At 57.9% G+C, this 13,231-nt stretch overlaps 1 protein-coding gene across 1 annotated transcript in view; it reads left to right on the top strand.

The window, feature by feature from the left end:
• Window positions 1–8,213: 8,213 nt before the first annotated feature.
• LOC128980276 (syntaxin-binding protein 4-like) overlaps window positions 8,214–13,231 on the top strand; it is a gene marked incomplete at its 5' end in the record, with an annotated part of 46,266 nt that continues 41,248 nt past the window's right edge. Inside the window, 5 exons of the mRNA XM_054398731.1 lie at window positions 8,214–8,299; window positions 9,397–9,517; window positions 11,855–11,996; window positions 12,162–12,268; window positions 12,685–12,838. Coding sequence (XP_054254706.1) covers window positions 8,214–8,299; window positions 9,397–9,517; window positions 11,855–11,996; window positions 12,162–12,268; window positions 12,685–12,838 — 610 coding nt within the window. The remainder of the gene's footprint in view (window positions 8,300–9,396; window positions 9,518–11,854; window positions 11,997–12,161; window positions 12,269–12,684; window positions 12,839–13,231) is intronic.

A 13,231-nucleotide genomic window follows, 5' to 3' on the forward strand; every position in this document is an offset into this window, starting at 1 on the left:
GAAATCCCCAACGTCAGGGAGGGGGGGGGGGGGGGAGAAAGGCGAACCTGGTAAAAAAAGATAGGTGAAATATGAAAAAGGGGGGGGGGGGGGGGGGGGGGGGGGGGGGGGGGGGTGGGAAAAAATCGGGGAGAACAAGAAATCAAATAAGGATGGAAAAAGGGGGGGGGGGGGGGAAAGGGAAGGAAGGAATGAGCCAGAAGAAGCTAAAAAAAAATGAAAAGAACGGAGAAAACAGAAAAAAAAAGAAATAAGAGGGGATGGGAGGAGGAGGGAGAATAAAGGGGGGGAAACAAAAATAGAGGAAAGGGAGAGAGAAAGTAAGAAAGTGCGGGGGACGGAAAAAAAGAGAGGAGAAACAGGGGGAGGAATGAAGACAACAGGAAACAAAAAGCGGGGGAAGCAAAGAAAAAGAGAAGAAAAACAGGGGGGGGAGATCAGTAAAATTAAAGGAAGAAGTACGATTTGACAAAGAATAACATGAAGAAAAAGGGAAATAGGGCAAATCAAACAGTGGCGGAAAAAGACGGGGGGAAAAAGCCCAAAAATACCAAATATGAAAAAGGAAAAGGGGGGGGGGGTTAAGAAGAGGGGAGAGAAGAGGGGACAAAGTTGGGGCGGGGGTGTGAAGAGACAAGACATGGACCATGCCCGGATCAAACCACCCCAACACCAACTTCAAACAACCACCACATTGCAGAACCCCACACCAACCAAAACCAAAACCCCACCCTTAGACCGCCCTCACCCACAGAAAAGAAAGCAAAAGGGCGAAAAGTAGTGCGAGAACTACCTCCAGGGAGATGGAAGGGAGGGAAAGGACAAGAATAAGAGGTGGGAGAGTATCGGGAAGGGCGGAGGGAGAAGAGAAAAAAACAAAAGAGCGAGAAAAAAAAAAGGCGTGGCACGGGATGGAGGAGGACTAAGAGAACAAGGGGGAGAAAAGACAGAAGGTACGGGCGAGAATATGACAGTAAGGGAACAGACTAAAGCAACGGAAAGGTGCCATGAGCAGAAGGTAAAAATAAAAAACACAAACAAAGGACCCCCCAGGTAAGGGCCCGGGTGGGTCGAGTCAGGAAAGGAAAAGAGAGAGATCAGCCTAAGTTCAATGGTGCTGGTGAGAAGGGCTTGTGGTGTTAATGAGGCTTCCTCCAGACAGAGTAGGGAGAGCAGGCTGCTGTCTGCAAGAGCATGACCCATGGCAGCCAGCAGCCAGGAATCTGCAGAGGGGCTCCTCCTGGAGCTGCTGCCCAGCCTGCTGTGAGGGCAGGGCCTGCCCTTCCCTCCTGCATGTGACAGGGGGGGCTCAGCCTCTGGGTTTGTTCATCTGAACACTTGGTGCTACACAAGAAGGTGCTGCTGGCGATGACTTTGGCAAGCCTGGAGTGTCCCAGGGCCAGGGGCTGCTCTCTGGGGACAAAGAGAGAGGCTGAGATGTGCCTCTGCAGGTCACAGCTTGCCAGGCATCTGTGGGAAGGCAGAGCCCAGCAGTGGTGGGAGGTACAGGAGGACTCACAGCTCAGGATTGAGCCCAGCCTTGAAGTTCAGCTGGACCAGGGCTGGGCCATCTCATCTGGACAGAGGCTTGGCCAAGAAAGATTGCTCCAGATGATCTCTGAGGGACCTCCCAGCCTGGGGTTCTGTGGCTCTGTGTGCTGGATCTCTGCAGCCTTGGCCCCACCAAAACTGCCCCAGGATGGACTTGGGCTGGTCCAGAGCATCATCCCAGCCAGACAGCAGGGGGACTCACAGAATCATGGACTGGGGTGGGCTGGAAGGGACCTGTTAAGGTTCATCCCCGTGCAGCCAGCAGGGACAGCTGCAGCCAGAGCAGGCTGCTCCCAGCCCCAACCAACCTGCCCTGCACTGCTGCCAGCCATGGGGCAGCTCCCACCTCTCTGGGCAGCCTGGGCCAGGCTCTCCCCACCCTCACTGCCAAACATTTCTCCCTTCTCTCTACTCTCAATCTCCCTCTTTCACTTCCAACCATCCCCCCTTGGCCTGTCCCAACAGGCCCTGAGAAAAACTCTGTCCCCAGCTTTCTTCTGTCCCTTTGAAGCACTGCAAGGCCACCAGAAGGTCTCTCTGGAGCCTTCTCCTCTCCAGGCTGAACAACCCCAACTCTCCCAGCCTGGCTTCACAGCAGAGGGCTTCCACCCTCTGCCCATTTTGGTGGCCCTTCTGCAGCTGGTGGGAGCTGGGCATGAGCCAAGCTGCCCTTTGTGATGCCTTTGCAGTGCTTTGGGTTCAGGCTGCTCACTGACCTGCAGGCTTTGGGGGTTTTGGAGACAATTTCCTCACTCCTCTGCTGCCAGTAGCTCCTCTTTCTGCCCCAGCCATGCTGCAGAGCTGAGCTCCCCAGACCTCTGCTCTCCCATCACCTCTGATGTAGGCTTCACTCTTTGTCCTCCCAGGAACAAAAGGGCAGCACAAGGAATCACAGAATCATGGAATCATAGAATCAGTCAGGGTTGGAAGGGACCTCAAGGATCATCCAGTTCCAACCCCCCTGCCATGGGCAGGGACACCTCACACCACAGCAGGTTGCTCACAGCCACATCCAGCCTGGCTGCAAAAACCTCCAGGGATGAGGCTTCCACCACCTCCCTGGGCAACCTCTGCCAGGCTCTCACCACCCTCATGGGGAACAACTTCTTTCTGATGTCTGCTCTAAATCTGCCCTCCTCTAGCTTGGATCCCTTCCCCCCAGTCCTATCCCTACCCCACACCCTCCAAAGTCCCTCCCCAGCTTTCTGGTAGCCCCCTGCAGATACTGGAAGGCCACCAGAAGGTCTCCTCAGAGCCTTCCCCTCTCCAGGCTGCACAACCCCAACTCTCTCAGTCTGTCCTCAGAGCAGAGCAGCTCCAGCCCTCTGCTCATCCTCGTGGTCCTTCTCTGGACACCTTCCAGCACCTCCAGATCTTTCCTGGAACAGAGGCTCCAGCACTGGACCCAGAGCTCCAGGTGTGGTCTCAGCAGAGTGGAGCAGAGGGGGAGAATCCCCTCCCTGGCCCTGCTGGCCACACTTCTCCTGCTGCAGCCCAGGCTCTGCTTGGCTCTCTGGGCTGCAAGTGCTCACTGCTGGCTCCTGGGGAGCTTCTCCTCCACCCGCAAGGAATTAAGAGACAAAGCAGCAGAAGATTTTCCCCTCCTCTGGAGCAGAATCAGGCTGCAGCTGCCTGGCTGCTGACAAGTCCCACACTGTGGGGCTGCCTGAAGGTTCTGCAGCTCCAGGCTCCTTCACAGGGATTCTGCTGCCCTTGGAAGTCTGCATGGCAAGGAAGAAGAGCAGGGGAAGGGAATATTCAGATCAGCTTTCCACCTAACACCATTCACACTGCTTGCTTGCTTTTTTCCTCTAAAGAGAGCCAGGCAGCTTAGTCCTGCAGGCACCTGGCAGGTCAGAACCCTTTAGCCAGGGTCAGATTTTACATATTAAAGACACCTTCTGAAGCTCCTTGGTGTCTGAAGGCACAAAGCAAAGCCCTGCTGGCATCCCTTCATTAATGGGCCACAGTCTGGGCATGGGCTGCCTGCTGGCTGACTCCTCCTCCTCCTCCTCCTCCTCCTCCTCCTCGGGCAGAGCCAAGCAGAGAATTCATTCTCGGGAGGGTGACTCCAGAAAGTGCCCTGCTGGCCGCGGGGCCCAGCCCGGGTTTCACCTTACTCAGGTGTTTGTGTCCTCGGTGGGCTGGCAGCATGCAGCAGCAAAGGCAGGAGCTGGGGCAGTGCTGCAGTGACAGAGCCTTTAGTCACCTTGGCCCTGGGCTTGGAGCTGGTCGTGCAGGCTGCTGAGCAAGCACTGACAGCCAGCCCCTGCTGCAGGGACACAGCAGACTGCCACAACAAGGGGGAAGGCTCCAGCCCTGCCTGCCCTGGCTGCCAAGCAAGCCTGCCAGCCGGGACTTGTGGTGTGGGGCAGGGCTCAAAGGCTGTCTGCAAGTGCATGACCCATGGCAGCCAGGAGTCTGCAGAGGGGCTCCTCCTGGAGCTGTGTCCCTGTGCAGCCTGCTCTGGTTGGAGGTGTCCCTGCTGCCTGCAGGGCTTGGACAGGATGCCCTTGGAGGCTCCCTTCCAGCCCAATGCAAGCTGTGAATCTTTAAGGTCCCTTCCAAGCCAAGCCAGCCTAAGGTTCTATGGTGCTGGTGAGAAGGGCTTGTGGTGTTGATGAGGCTTCCTCCAGACAGAGTAGGGAGAGCAGGCTGCTGTCTGCAAGAGCATGACCCATAGCAGCCAGCAGCCAGGAATCTGCAGAGGGGCTCCTCCTGGAGCTGCTGCCCAGCCTGCTGTGAGGGCAGGGCCTGCCCTTCCCTCCTGCATGTGACAGGGGGGGCTCAGCCTCTGGGTTTGTTCATCTGAACACTTGGTGCTACACAAGAAGGTGCTGCTGGCGATGACTTTGGCAAGCCTGGAGTGTCCCAGGGCCAGGGGCTGCTCTCTGGGGACAAAGAGAGAGGCTGAGATGTGCCTCTGCAGGTCACAGCTTGCCAGGTCTATGTGAAGGCAGAGACTTGCTCAAAGGCTGAGGGCATCTGCATGGACTGAGAAGGGCTTCAGCCCTTGGGTTAAGGTCAGCCCCTGGCAGAGGCTCTGAGGGAGAACATCTAAGGAAAAGGTAAGAGTGCATGGCCAGATCCAAACTACCCTCTGTGACAGGACAAAGGTGATGGCAGTGACCAGAGACAGCCAGATCCAAACTACCTTCTCTGACAGGCCAAGGGGGGATGGTTGGAAGCGAAAGAGGGAGATTGAGAGTGGAGAGAAGGGAGAAATGTTTGGCAGTGAGGGTGGGGAGAGCCTGGCCCAGGCTGCCCAGAGAGGTGGGAGCTGCCCCATGGCTGGCAGCAGTGCAGGGCAGGTTGGTTGGGGCTGGGAGCAGCCTGCTCTGGCTGCAGCTGTCCCTGCTGGCTGCAGGGGGTTAGGCTGGATGAGCTTGGAAGGTCCCTTCCAGCCCAAAGCACTCTGGGATTCTGTGAAAATAGAACCCCAGCTGCTGGTGGCTTAGTAACCTCTGGAAATGCCATGGCAGCTCCATGTTAGGAGGTCAGGGAGGTCCAAGGCCACCAAGTAACCTCTGGAAATGCCATGGAAGCTCCATGTTAGGAGCTCAAGGCCATCAGTGTGTCCACTGCAGAAACACAGAGGCTTTATGGACAGCTAGACAGATTCTGCTGAGGTAAGGTCCATCCCAGGCTGGACCTAGGCAACCACAGAAGACCAAAGCTCTGTCCTGGTGCTGCCCTTCCACCTTCTCCCTGCTTTTGCAGCCACTTCAGTGCCTGGTGCTGTGGAACCAGCAGGCAGAAGAGTTGAGCAGGAGGTGTTGGGGCTTGTGGGCAGGGTCTTGGCTGCTGAAGGCAGTGGGGTCAGTGGTTCCACTGAGCCTTGTGTGCCACTGGGGCTTCAAACCAGCACCTCCTGGGCTGGATGAGGCCTGCACTTGATGGCAATGTCAGATAGGGCAGGCTTTGAAGTCAGGTAATGAGCTGGTTGGTGATGGGAAGGTGTCTCTCCTGGAGAGCACTTCCAGCAGGAACCTGAGGAGGTGGTGAGTCACTCAGCACCTGGTGCTGCAGGCTCTCATCCTGCCAGTCCCAGGTGACACAGAGTCTGCTGCTGCCTGAGAAGAGCCTCCTGGCTCAGGGACACTTTGCTGTGGCTGCTTCCCCAGGGCTGGGTGAGTGGAGCTTGGCTGGCTGGCAGCTGCCAGGGGTAGTCACTCACCTCCAGGCTCCTCCTGGGGCTAGGGTGTGAAGGAGGCAGGCAGCTTCCCACGGGGATCCCCTCCTGCCTGCAGAGGGGACACCAAACATCACTGCCATGCTCACAGCAGTGGCACCTGCAGGGTCCCTGCCCACTGCCTGGCTGCTGCTGTGATGGCAGAGGGGAGGATCACTCATCCTGGAGGCTCTGCTGGAGCTGGCCCTGCCTCTGGCACGGGCTTGGAACTAGATGACCTCCAAGGTCCCTTCCAACCCAACCCAGTCCATGAGGCTGTGAGTCACAGAGCATCAGGAGGTTGGAAGGGACCTCTGGAGATCATCAGGTGCAAGCCCTTGCCATGGGCAGGATCACCCAGGGCAGGTGCTCCAGAACCATGGCACTTTGGTGGCCATGGTGGTGTTGGGTTGAAGGTTGGACTGGATGCTCTGGGAGGGCTTTTCCAACCCAAACAACTCCCTGAATCTATGATTTTGTGGAAGGGATGTGGCAGCCCAGGGAAAGGTTGCAGAAAGGAGGCAGGAGGTGGCAAACATGGTCAGTGGTGGCTCTGGATGGGGTTTGGAGCTCAGTGTGTGCCACCTGGCCAAAGGAAGGTCACAGAGCAACTCACCTGCTGTGCACAGGTCATTAGGGTTCCTCAGGGAGCCAGCAGCCTTGGGTGGTTAGCTGCTGGTCAAGGTCAGCCTGGAAGGGAAGCTCTAATGAAGGCACTTGGGTACCATGCCAGCTTGCCAGGGGGACCTGTGGGGGAGGTTGCTCTGCAGGCAGCTATCAGGCAGCAGCAGGGCTCACCTCAGGACACAGGAGGCATGCTCAGGGCTTGGGAGCTGCCTTTCCTCCCTGCTCCTCAGTTCTCTGCCAAGCCCTTCTGATCTTGACAGCTGGGAGTGCAGCTCCAGCTGCTTCAGCTGGCAACAGGACAGAAGCTGCCCCAGAACATTTGATGCACAGAAGGTCCTTGCAGGTCTTATGCTCCCAGGGCTCAGCCTCTGGTGGTCATGGAGGACACCACCATGGAGCTGCTTCTCTGGAATCTTCTCCAGAAGCCATCTTCCACCTTTGACCCAGCAAGAGCTAGGAGGATCTGCTTTCTGTCTGGGAAAGGAGGGCCACAAGGATAGCAGAGGGCTGGAGCTGCTCTGCTCTGAGGACAGACTGAGAGAGTTGGGGTTGTGCAGTCTGGAGAGGAGAAGGCTCTGAGGAGACCTTCTTGTGGCCTTCCAGGATCTGCAGGGGGCTACAAGAAAGCTGGGGAGGGACTTTTGAGGGTGTCAGGGAGTGACAGGACTGGGGGGAATGGAGCAAAAGTAGCAGTGGGGAGATTCAGATTGGATGTGAGGAAGAAGTTGTTCCCCATGAGGGTGGTGAGAGACTGGCACAGGTTGCCCAGGGAGGTGGTGGAAGCCTCATCCCTGAAGGTTTTTGCAGCCAGGCTGGATGTGGCTGTGAGCAACCTGCTGTGGTGTGAGGTGTCCCTGCCCATGGCAGGGGGTTGGGACTGGCTGAGCCTTGAGGTCCCTTCCAACCCTGCCAGTTCTGTGATTCTATGAACCCCTGGAGAATAATCTACATTAAACTGTTCTGGAAGGAGTCACAGAGGGCAGGCAGTCCTGGGTGGTGCCTGCAGAGGTACAGCTCCTTCTGGCAGCTCCTTCACCCTGTGTGATGTCTGAGGGTAGTCAGGGGTGACATTATCCCAGCTGGCTCCCCAGCAGACAGAGCTCCTGTGTTCATCTGCCCTCTCCCAGGGAGGTCAGTCCCCAGCACCAGTGCCTGTCCTCAGGCTGCTCCTCAGCTTCCTCACCCTATGTTGTTCTGCCCCTTGGCTCTGCTCTGCTCACAGCTCACCTCCAATCCTGCCTCCAGCTCTGCTGTCCCCAGCAGGACAAGGACTCAGAGCTGTGGAGTGAGGCCAGAGGAGGCCACAAAGATGCTGCAAGGGCTGGAGCAGCTCTGCTGTGAGCACAGGCTGAGGGAGCTGGGGGTGTGCAGCCTGCAGAGGAGAAGGCTCCAGGGGCACCTCAGAGCTGCCTGCCAGGACCTGAAGGGATCCTGCAGGAAGGCTGCAGAGGAACTTTTGCTGAGGGGGTCTGGAGCCAGGCCAAGGGGGAATGGTTTGAAGCTGAGGCAGAGCAGGGTTAGAGTGGAGCTGAGGAAGAAGTTGTTGAGTGTGAGGGAGGTGAGAGTCTGGCACAGGCTGCCCAGGGAGGCTGTGGCTGCCTCCTGCCTGGGGGTGTTCAGGGCCAGGCTGGATGAGGCCTTGGGCAATCAAGCCTAGCTGAGAGGTTCCCTTTATGCCTGAGGAAGCTCTGCCTGCTCCCCACTGCCCTGGAGAGCATCAACCCTACAGCCTGGGTGGTCAGCCCTGCCATCAGAGGCACTGGCTGCAGCTAGCTGCTCTTTAAGAGCCCTTCCAATCCAAACCATTCCATGACAACCAGCTGGGGAATAGTTTCTGCTGACCATATCTTGGCTTTGCTTGCAGGAGGGAGTTCTCTGAGCTTCTGGAGAAGTTTGGCTCCCAGAGCAACACAGGCTCAGCACGGAGCTCCCCGGTCCTGCATGGTGGCAGTGAGTAGCTCTCATTCCTCTGGGGGGGAGAGGGAGGATGGAACCAAAAGGATCTCTCTCTGCTGAGAGTTTTCTTTATCCCTGTGGTATCTGGAAGGAGATCTGCTTGGATGTGTGTAGGTGTGGGGTGCAGAGGCACAGCCAGGCCTGCCAGCACAGAGCAATGTAGCCTCCTCCAGGTGGCCAAGGAATTGGGTTGGGGTTGGAAGCACTTCCCAGGTCCTGCTGAAGTGGCACAGGGGGTGGGCAAGCCCTGCAGCACCCCAGCAGCACACCTCTGCAGCTGCAGCCTTCAAAGCCTTTCAGCAAGGCATCCTTCAGTGATCCCCTGGGCCATGAGATGCAGCAGGGTCCACCTAAGCGAGATGCCAGCACAACACAGCAAAGGTCCATGGGGGAAGGAGCTGTGCCCTTGCCTTGGCAGCCCACCAGAGGATGCCAACCTTTCCCCTATGGCAGAGCTAGGGAGGGCTGGCACAGGGGTGACAGTTCCATGTTGCACTTGAGGAGGATCAAGGCTTCCTCTCCATGAGCAACACCACAGTGGAAGGGGTTGGAAGGGACCTCTGATGGCTTTACCATGTGGGGTTTGCCCCCCAAAACTAGGCCAAGGGTGCTGGTTCTCAGGGGAAGAGCAGGGCAGGAGCATGTCCAGAGGGGAGCAGTGAGGCTGGGGAGGGGTTTGGAGGAGCTGGAGTCACCATGCCTGGAGGTGCTCAGGCAGCTGGAGATGTGGCACTCCAGGATGTGGTTTAGTGGTCATGGTGGTTGGGTTGCACTTGGACAGGGGGCACTGGGGGCAAGCTGGAGCAGAGGAGGTCCCACAGGAACAGAAGGGAAAACTTTGTCCATGTGAGGGGGCCAAAGCCCTGGAGCAGGCTGTCCCGAGAGGCTGTGGAGTCTCCTTCTCTGGAGACTTTCCAACCCCCCTGGATGTGTTCCTGTGTGCCCTGTGTGCTCTGGCAGGGGGCTGGTATGGTGTTCTCTGGAGGTCCCTTCCACCCCCTGCAATGCTGTGAGTCAGTGCTCTCAGAGGCCTCTTCCAGCCCCTCTGCTGCTGTGCTGTGCCCTGGGCTGACTCTGCCTTTGCTGTTCAGGTCGCTACCTGGAGAGTACCTCCTCAGGCTCCTCCTCGCGCTCCCAGAGCCCTCTGCTGCTGAGCCCTGCCAGCTCCCACGGCCCCTGCCTGCCCAGCCTGCCACAGCCCCAGCATGCACAGTACGTACTGGGGGCACTCATGGGCATGCCACACACCCAACACAGCTCCTCCCAGCTCCAAAGCCTGAAGAACTCCTTTGTCTTTCCACCAACCCACACATCCACCCATCCCTCCATCCACCATCCATCCATCCAACAATCCATCCACCATCCATCCATCCATCCAAAAATCCATCCACCACTCATCCATCCATGCATCCATCCATCCACCATCCATCCATTCACCCATCCACCCATCCATGCATCCACCCATCCATCCATCCATCCATCCAACCACCATCCATTCATCCATCCATCCATCCACCCATCCACCCATCCATCCATCCACCATCCATCCATCCATCCATCCACCCATCCACCCATCCATGCATCCACCCATCCATCCATCCATGCATCCCATCCATCCCATCCACCCATCCACCCATCCATCCATCCACCCATTCACCCATCCATGCATCCAACCATCCACCCATCCACCCATCCATCCATCCACCCATTCACCCATCCATGCATTCACCCATCCACCCATCCATCCATCCATCCATCCACCCATCCAACCATCCATCCATCCATCCACCCATCCATCCATCCCTCCATCCATACATCCCTATATCCACCCATCCATCCCTCCCTCCCTCCCTCCATCCATCCAACCATCCATCCATCCATCCATCCATCCATCCATCCATCCATCCATCCATCCATCCATCCATCCATCCCTATATCCCCTTCTCTGTGGTGTCAGCACCATGCCTGGGAGATCACAGCACCTTCTAGAAGTCCTTCTTGTGGTGGGAGGGATCTGGGGCTGCTCAGCCTGGAGAAGAGAAGACTCCAGGGAGGCCTCAGAGCTGCCTTCCAGTACCTGAAGGGGGCTACAGAGGGACTGTTCCCAAAGTCTTGCAAGGGACAGGACCAGGGGCAATGGTTTGGAATGAGAGCAGAGCAGATTTGGAGTGGATGTGAGGAACAAGTTCTGCACCAGGAGGCTGCTGGAACACTGCAACAGGTTGCCCAGGGAGGTGGTTGAGGCTCCATGCCTGGTGAGGCTGGACAGGGCTCTGGGCAACCTGCTCTAGTGGAGGATGTCGCTGCTGAGTGCAGACGGGTTGGACTGGATGACCTCTGGAGGTCCCTTCCAGCCCAACTCATTCCATGATTCCATGATTCTATGCTCCTGCTTGTTCCTGGGCAAGCCCAAGAGCTTTAAAGCCTCCCTGCTGAGGGAGTGCCCATGGCTGGCACAGATTAAGCCAGGCAAGTGCTCCTCTCCCTGCTGCTCTCAGACAGCTGGGCAGCCCCTGAGCAGCAACTTGGTGAACCATGCCACAAGCAGAGCCTTCCTGCCAGGCCAGGGCTGCTTTCAGAAGGTGTTTGAGGAGCTTGTTTCCTGCTGCCCTGCTCCTGGCACGCTGCCATGGTGCCCCAAGGGCACCAGCACTGCCCCCTCCATGCAGCACTCCTGACCCCCTGTGCTCTGCTGGCAGCAGCAGTTCCCACCACATCCTTCTGTCTGTGGGGCTCCCCTGCAGCCTGTGTTGGGCTGTGGTCCTCCTCTGCCCCTCTCCCCGTGGCAGGCTCAGGGGTGTGGGCAGGCAGAGCTGCCTTCCCTGGGCTGCCTGCCCCCCAGGGGCTCGGGGTTGCCCTCCTCCAGAGGGACAGCTAGAGGGGACTGGGACCAGTTGTCCCCAGGGTTTGCAGCTGCCCTGCCTGTACCAGCACAAACAAGGCCAAGTGGCTGGCCAAGGGAATCAGCCCCCCTGCAGGAGCAGTAAATCCTCTGGCTAAGCACCAGCTCGTTGGGAGGGATTTGCAGAGGACAAATATTTGGCACCAGAGGTTTAAGCTGCTTGCATGGCATGAGAGACCCTGACAGAGGAGCTCATCTCCTTGGCAGCTGCTCAGCACCAAAGAGACAGCCCTGCTCTGCTCCCAACCTGCTCCAGCTTCCAGGGAGGCTGCAGGGGACCCAGCTTGGACCTTCAAGATCCTCCAGCTCCAACCCCTGCCATGGGCAGGGACACCTCCCACCAGCACAGTTTGCTCAGGGCCTCATCCAGCCTGGCCTTCAACACCTCCATGGAGGGCACAGCCACAGCCTTCCTGGGCAACCTGTGCCAGTGTCTCCCCACCCTCACTGCGAAGAATTTCTTCCTCCTCTCCAGTCTCAATCTCCCAGCTCCCAGCCATTGTCCCTCATCCTGGCACCACAAGCCCTTGATGAAGCTGGGAGAGGTTAGGAGGATCCTGGGTGGAAAGAAAGGCAGGCAGGGCTTGCAGGCAGGGAGCAATCCAGCAGAGCACCTCGGGTCACCTGCTGCCATCTCTCCCTCACAGCTACTCCACTGACTCAGGGATCCAGAGCATTTCCATAGCCAAGTCCTCAGGCTTGGGGCTGACCATCAGTGGTGGATCCAACAGGCCTGATGGCCCCATGGTCTACGTCCAAGAGCTGCTGCCAGATGGGGACTGCTACAAGGTGAGGCACTCTGGGCACCCTCAGGGACTCCCCACCCCCACCCCTCCAGGCTGTGGCTGCGCTGGAGCAGCTGAGCAATGCCCTGCCTGGGCTGGTGAGGCTGAAGGCTTGGGGCAGGGACCTCCCTTCCCAGTGCTGTGACTTTCTCCCTCCCTCCTTCCTCAGGATGGTCGACTCCGACCTGGGGACCAACTGATTGCTATCAACAGAGATTCTTTGGTGGGCAGCACATATGAGGAGGCCAGAAAAATCATTGCAAAAGCCAAACTCAGGTAGGCATGGGACACATCTCCTGTGTCTTCATGGTGCTGGGCCCCTTCCTCTCACACTCATGGTTGGCTTCTAGAAGCGTGAGGTGGATTGGTCTTGAATGGTGCCTCAAGAAGGTCCTGAGGGGAGGTGATATGAGCACATCCTGAATGAGTAAATCATCCTGAATGAGTAAATCATCCTGAAGTGCAATCCAGGCCTTCTCAAGGTCCTGGTCCTCATGGATCTCCACTAGCACTGCCCAAGCTGACTTCTGCATCGGTCCAAACAGGCTGGTGGAGATGCAGCTGCACCAGAACAGGCTGCACGGGCTGAGGTGGGATGGTCCTGGAGGAGGCAGCACACAGGGGAAGCTCTGCATGTCTGGGGCTGTGGGTTTGTTGCCAATAACCTGCTGTGTGTCTGTTGCCTGCTGAAGACCCGAGGGAAGCACAGAAGTGGCCTTTCTCCCTGGAAGGGGACGGCTTCACCCTGGGCTGGCGCTCCACAGCAGCAGCACATCTCCACCTCCAAGGCCTGTGGGCAATGGGCTCAGCTCCTGCAGGCTGAAGGTCCATCTGAGGTCCCCAGAGGTAGGCGGAAGCTCATGTCTGAGACCACAGGCATCAGTTCATGGTCTGGAGGGGAATCCTGGAGGGGGTTGGGTCGGAAGGGAGCTTCCAGATCCCCCAGCTCCAACCCCCTGCCATGGGCAGGGACACCTCCCTCCAGCACAGCTGGCTCAAGGCCTCATCCAGCCTGACCTTCATCAGTGACACTGACAGTGGTACTGAGGTTCCCTCAGCACCAAGCTGACAGGCTGGAGGGAAGGGATCCATCCAGAGGGACCTGGACAGGCTGCAGAGGTGGCCACAAGCCAACCTCAGGGGGTTCAACAAGACCAAGGGCAAGGTCCTGCAGCTGGGTCAGGGCAATCCCAAGCACTGATACAGGCTGGGCAGGGACTGGCTGGAGAACAGCCCTGA

This window comes from Indicator indicator, unplaced genomic scaffold (genome assembly GCF_027791375.1).
Source record: "Indicator indicator isolate 239-I01 unplaced genomic scaffold, UM_Iind_1.1 iindUn_scaffold_98, whole genome shotgun sequence".
NCBI classification, from domain to species: Eukaryota; Metazoa; Chordata; class Aves; order Piciformes; family Indicatoridae; genus Indicator; species Indicator indicator.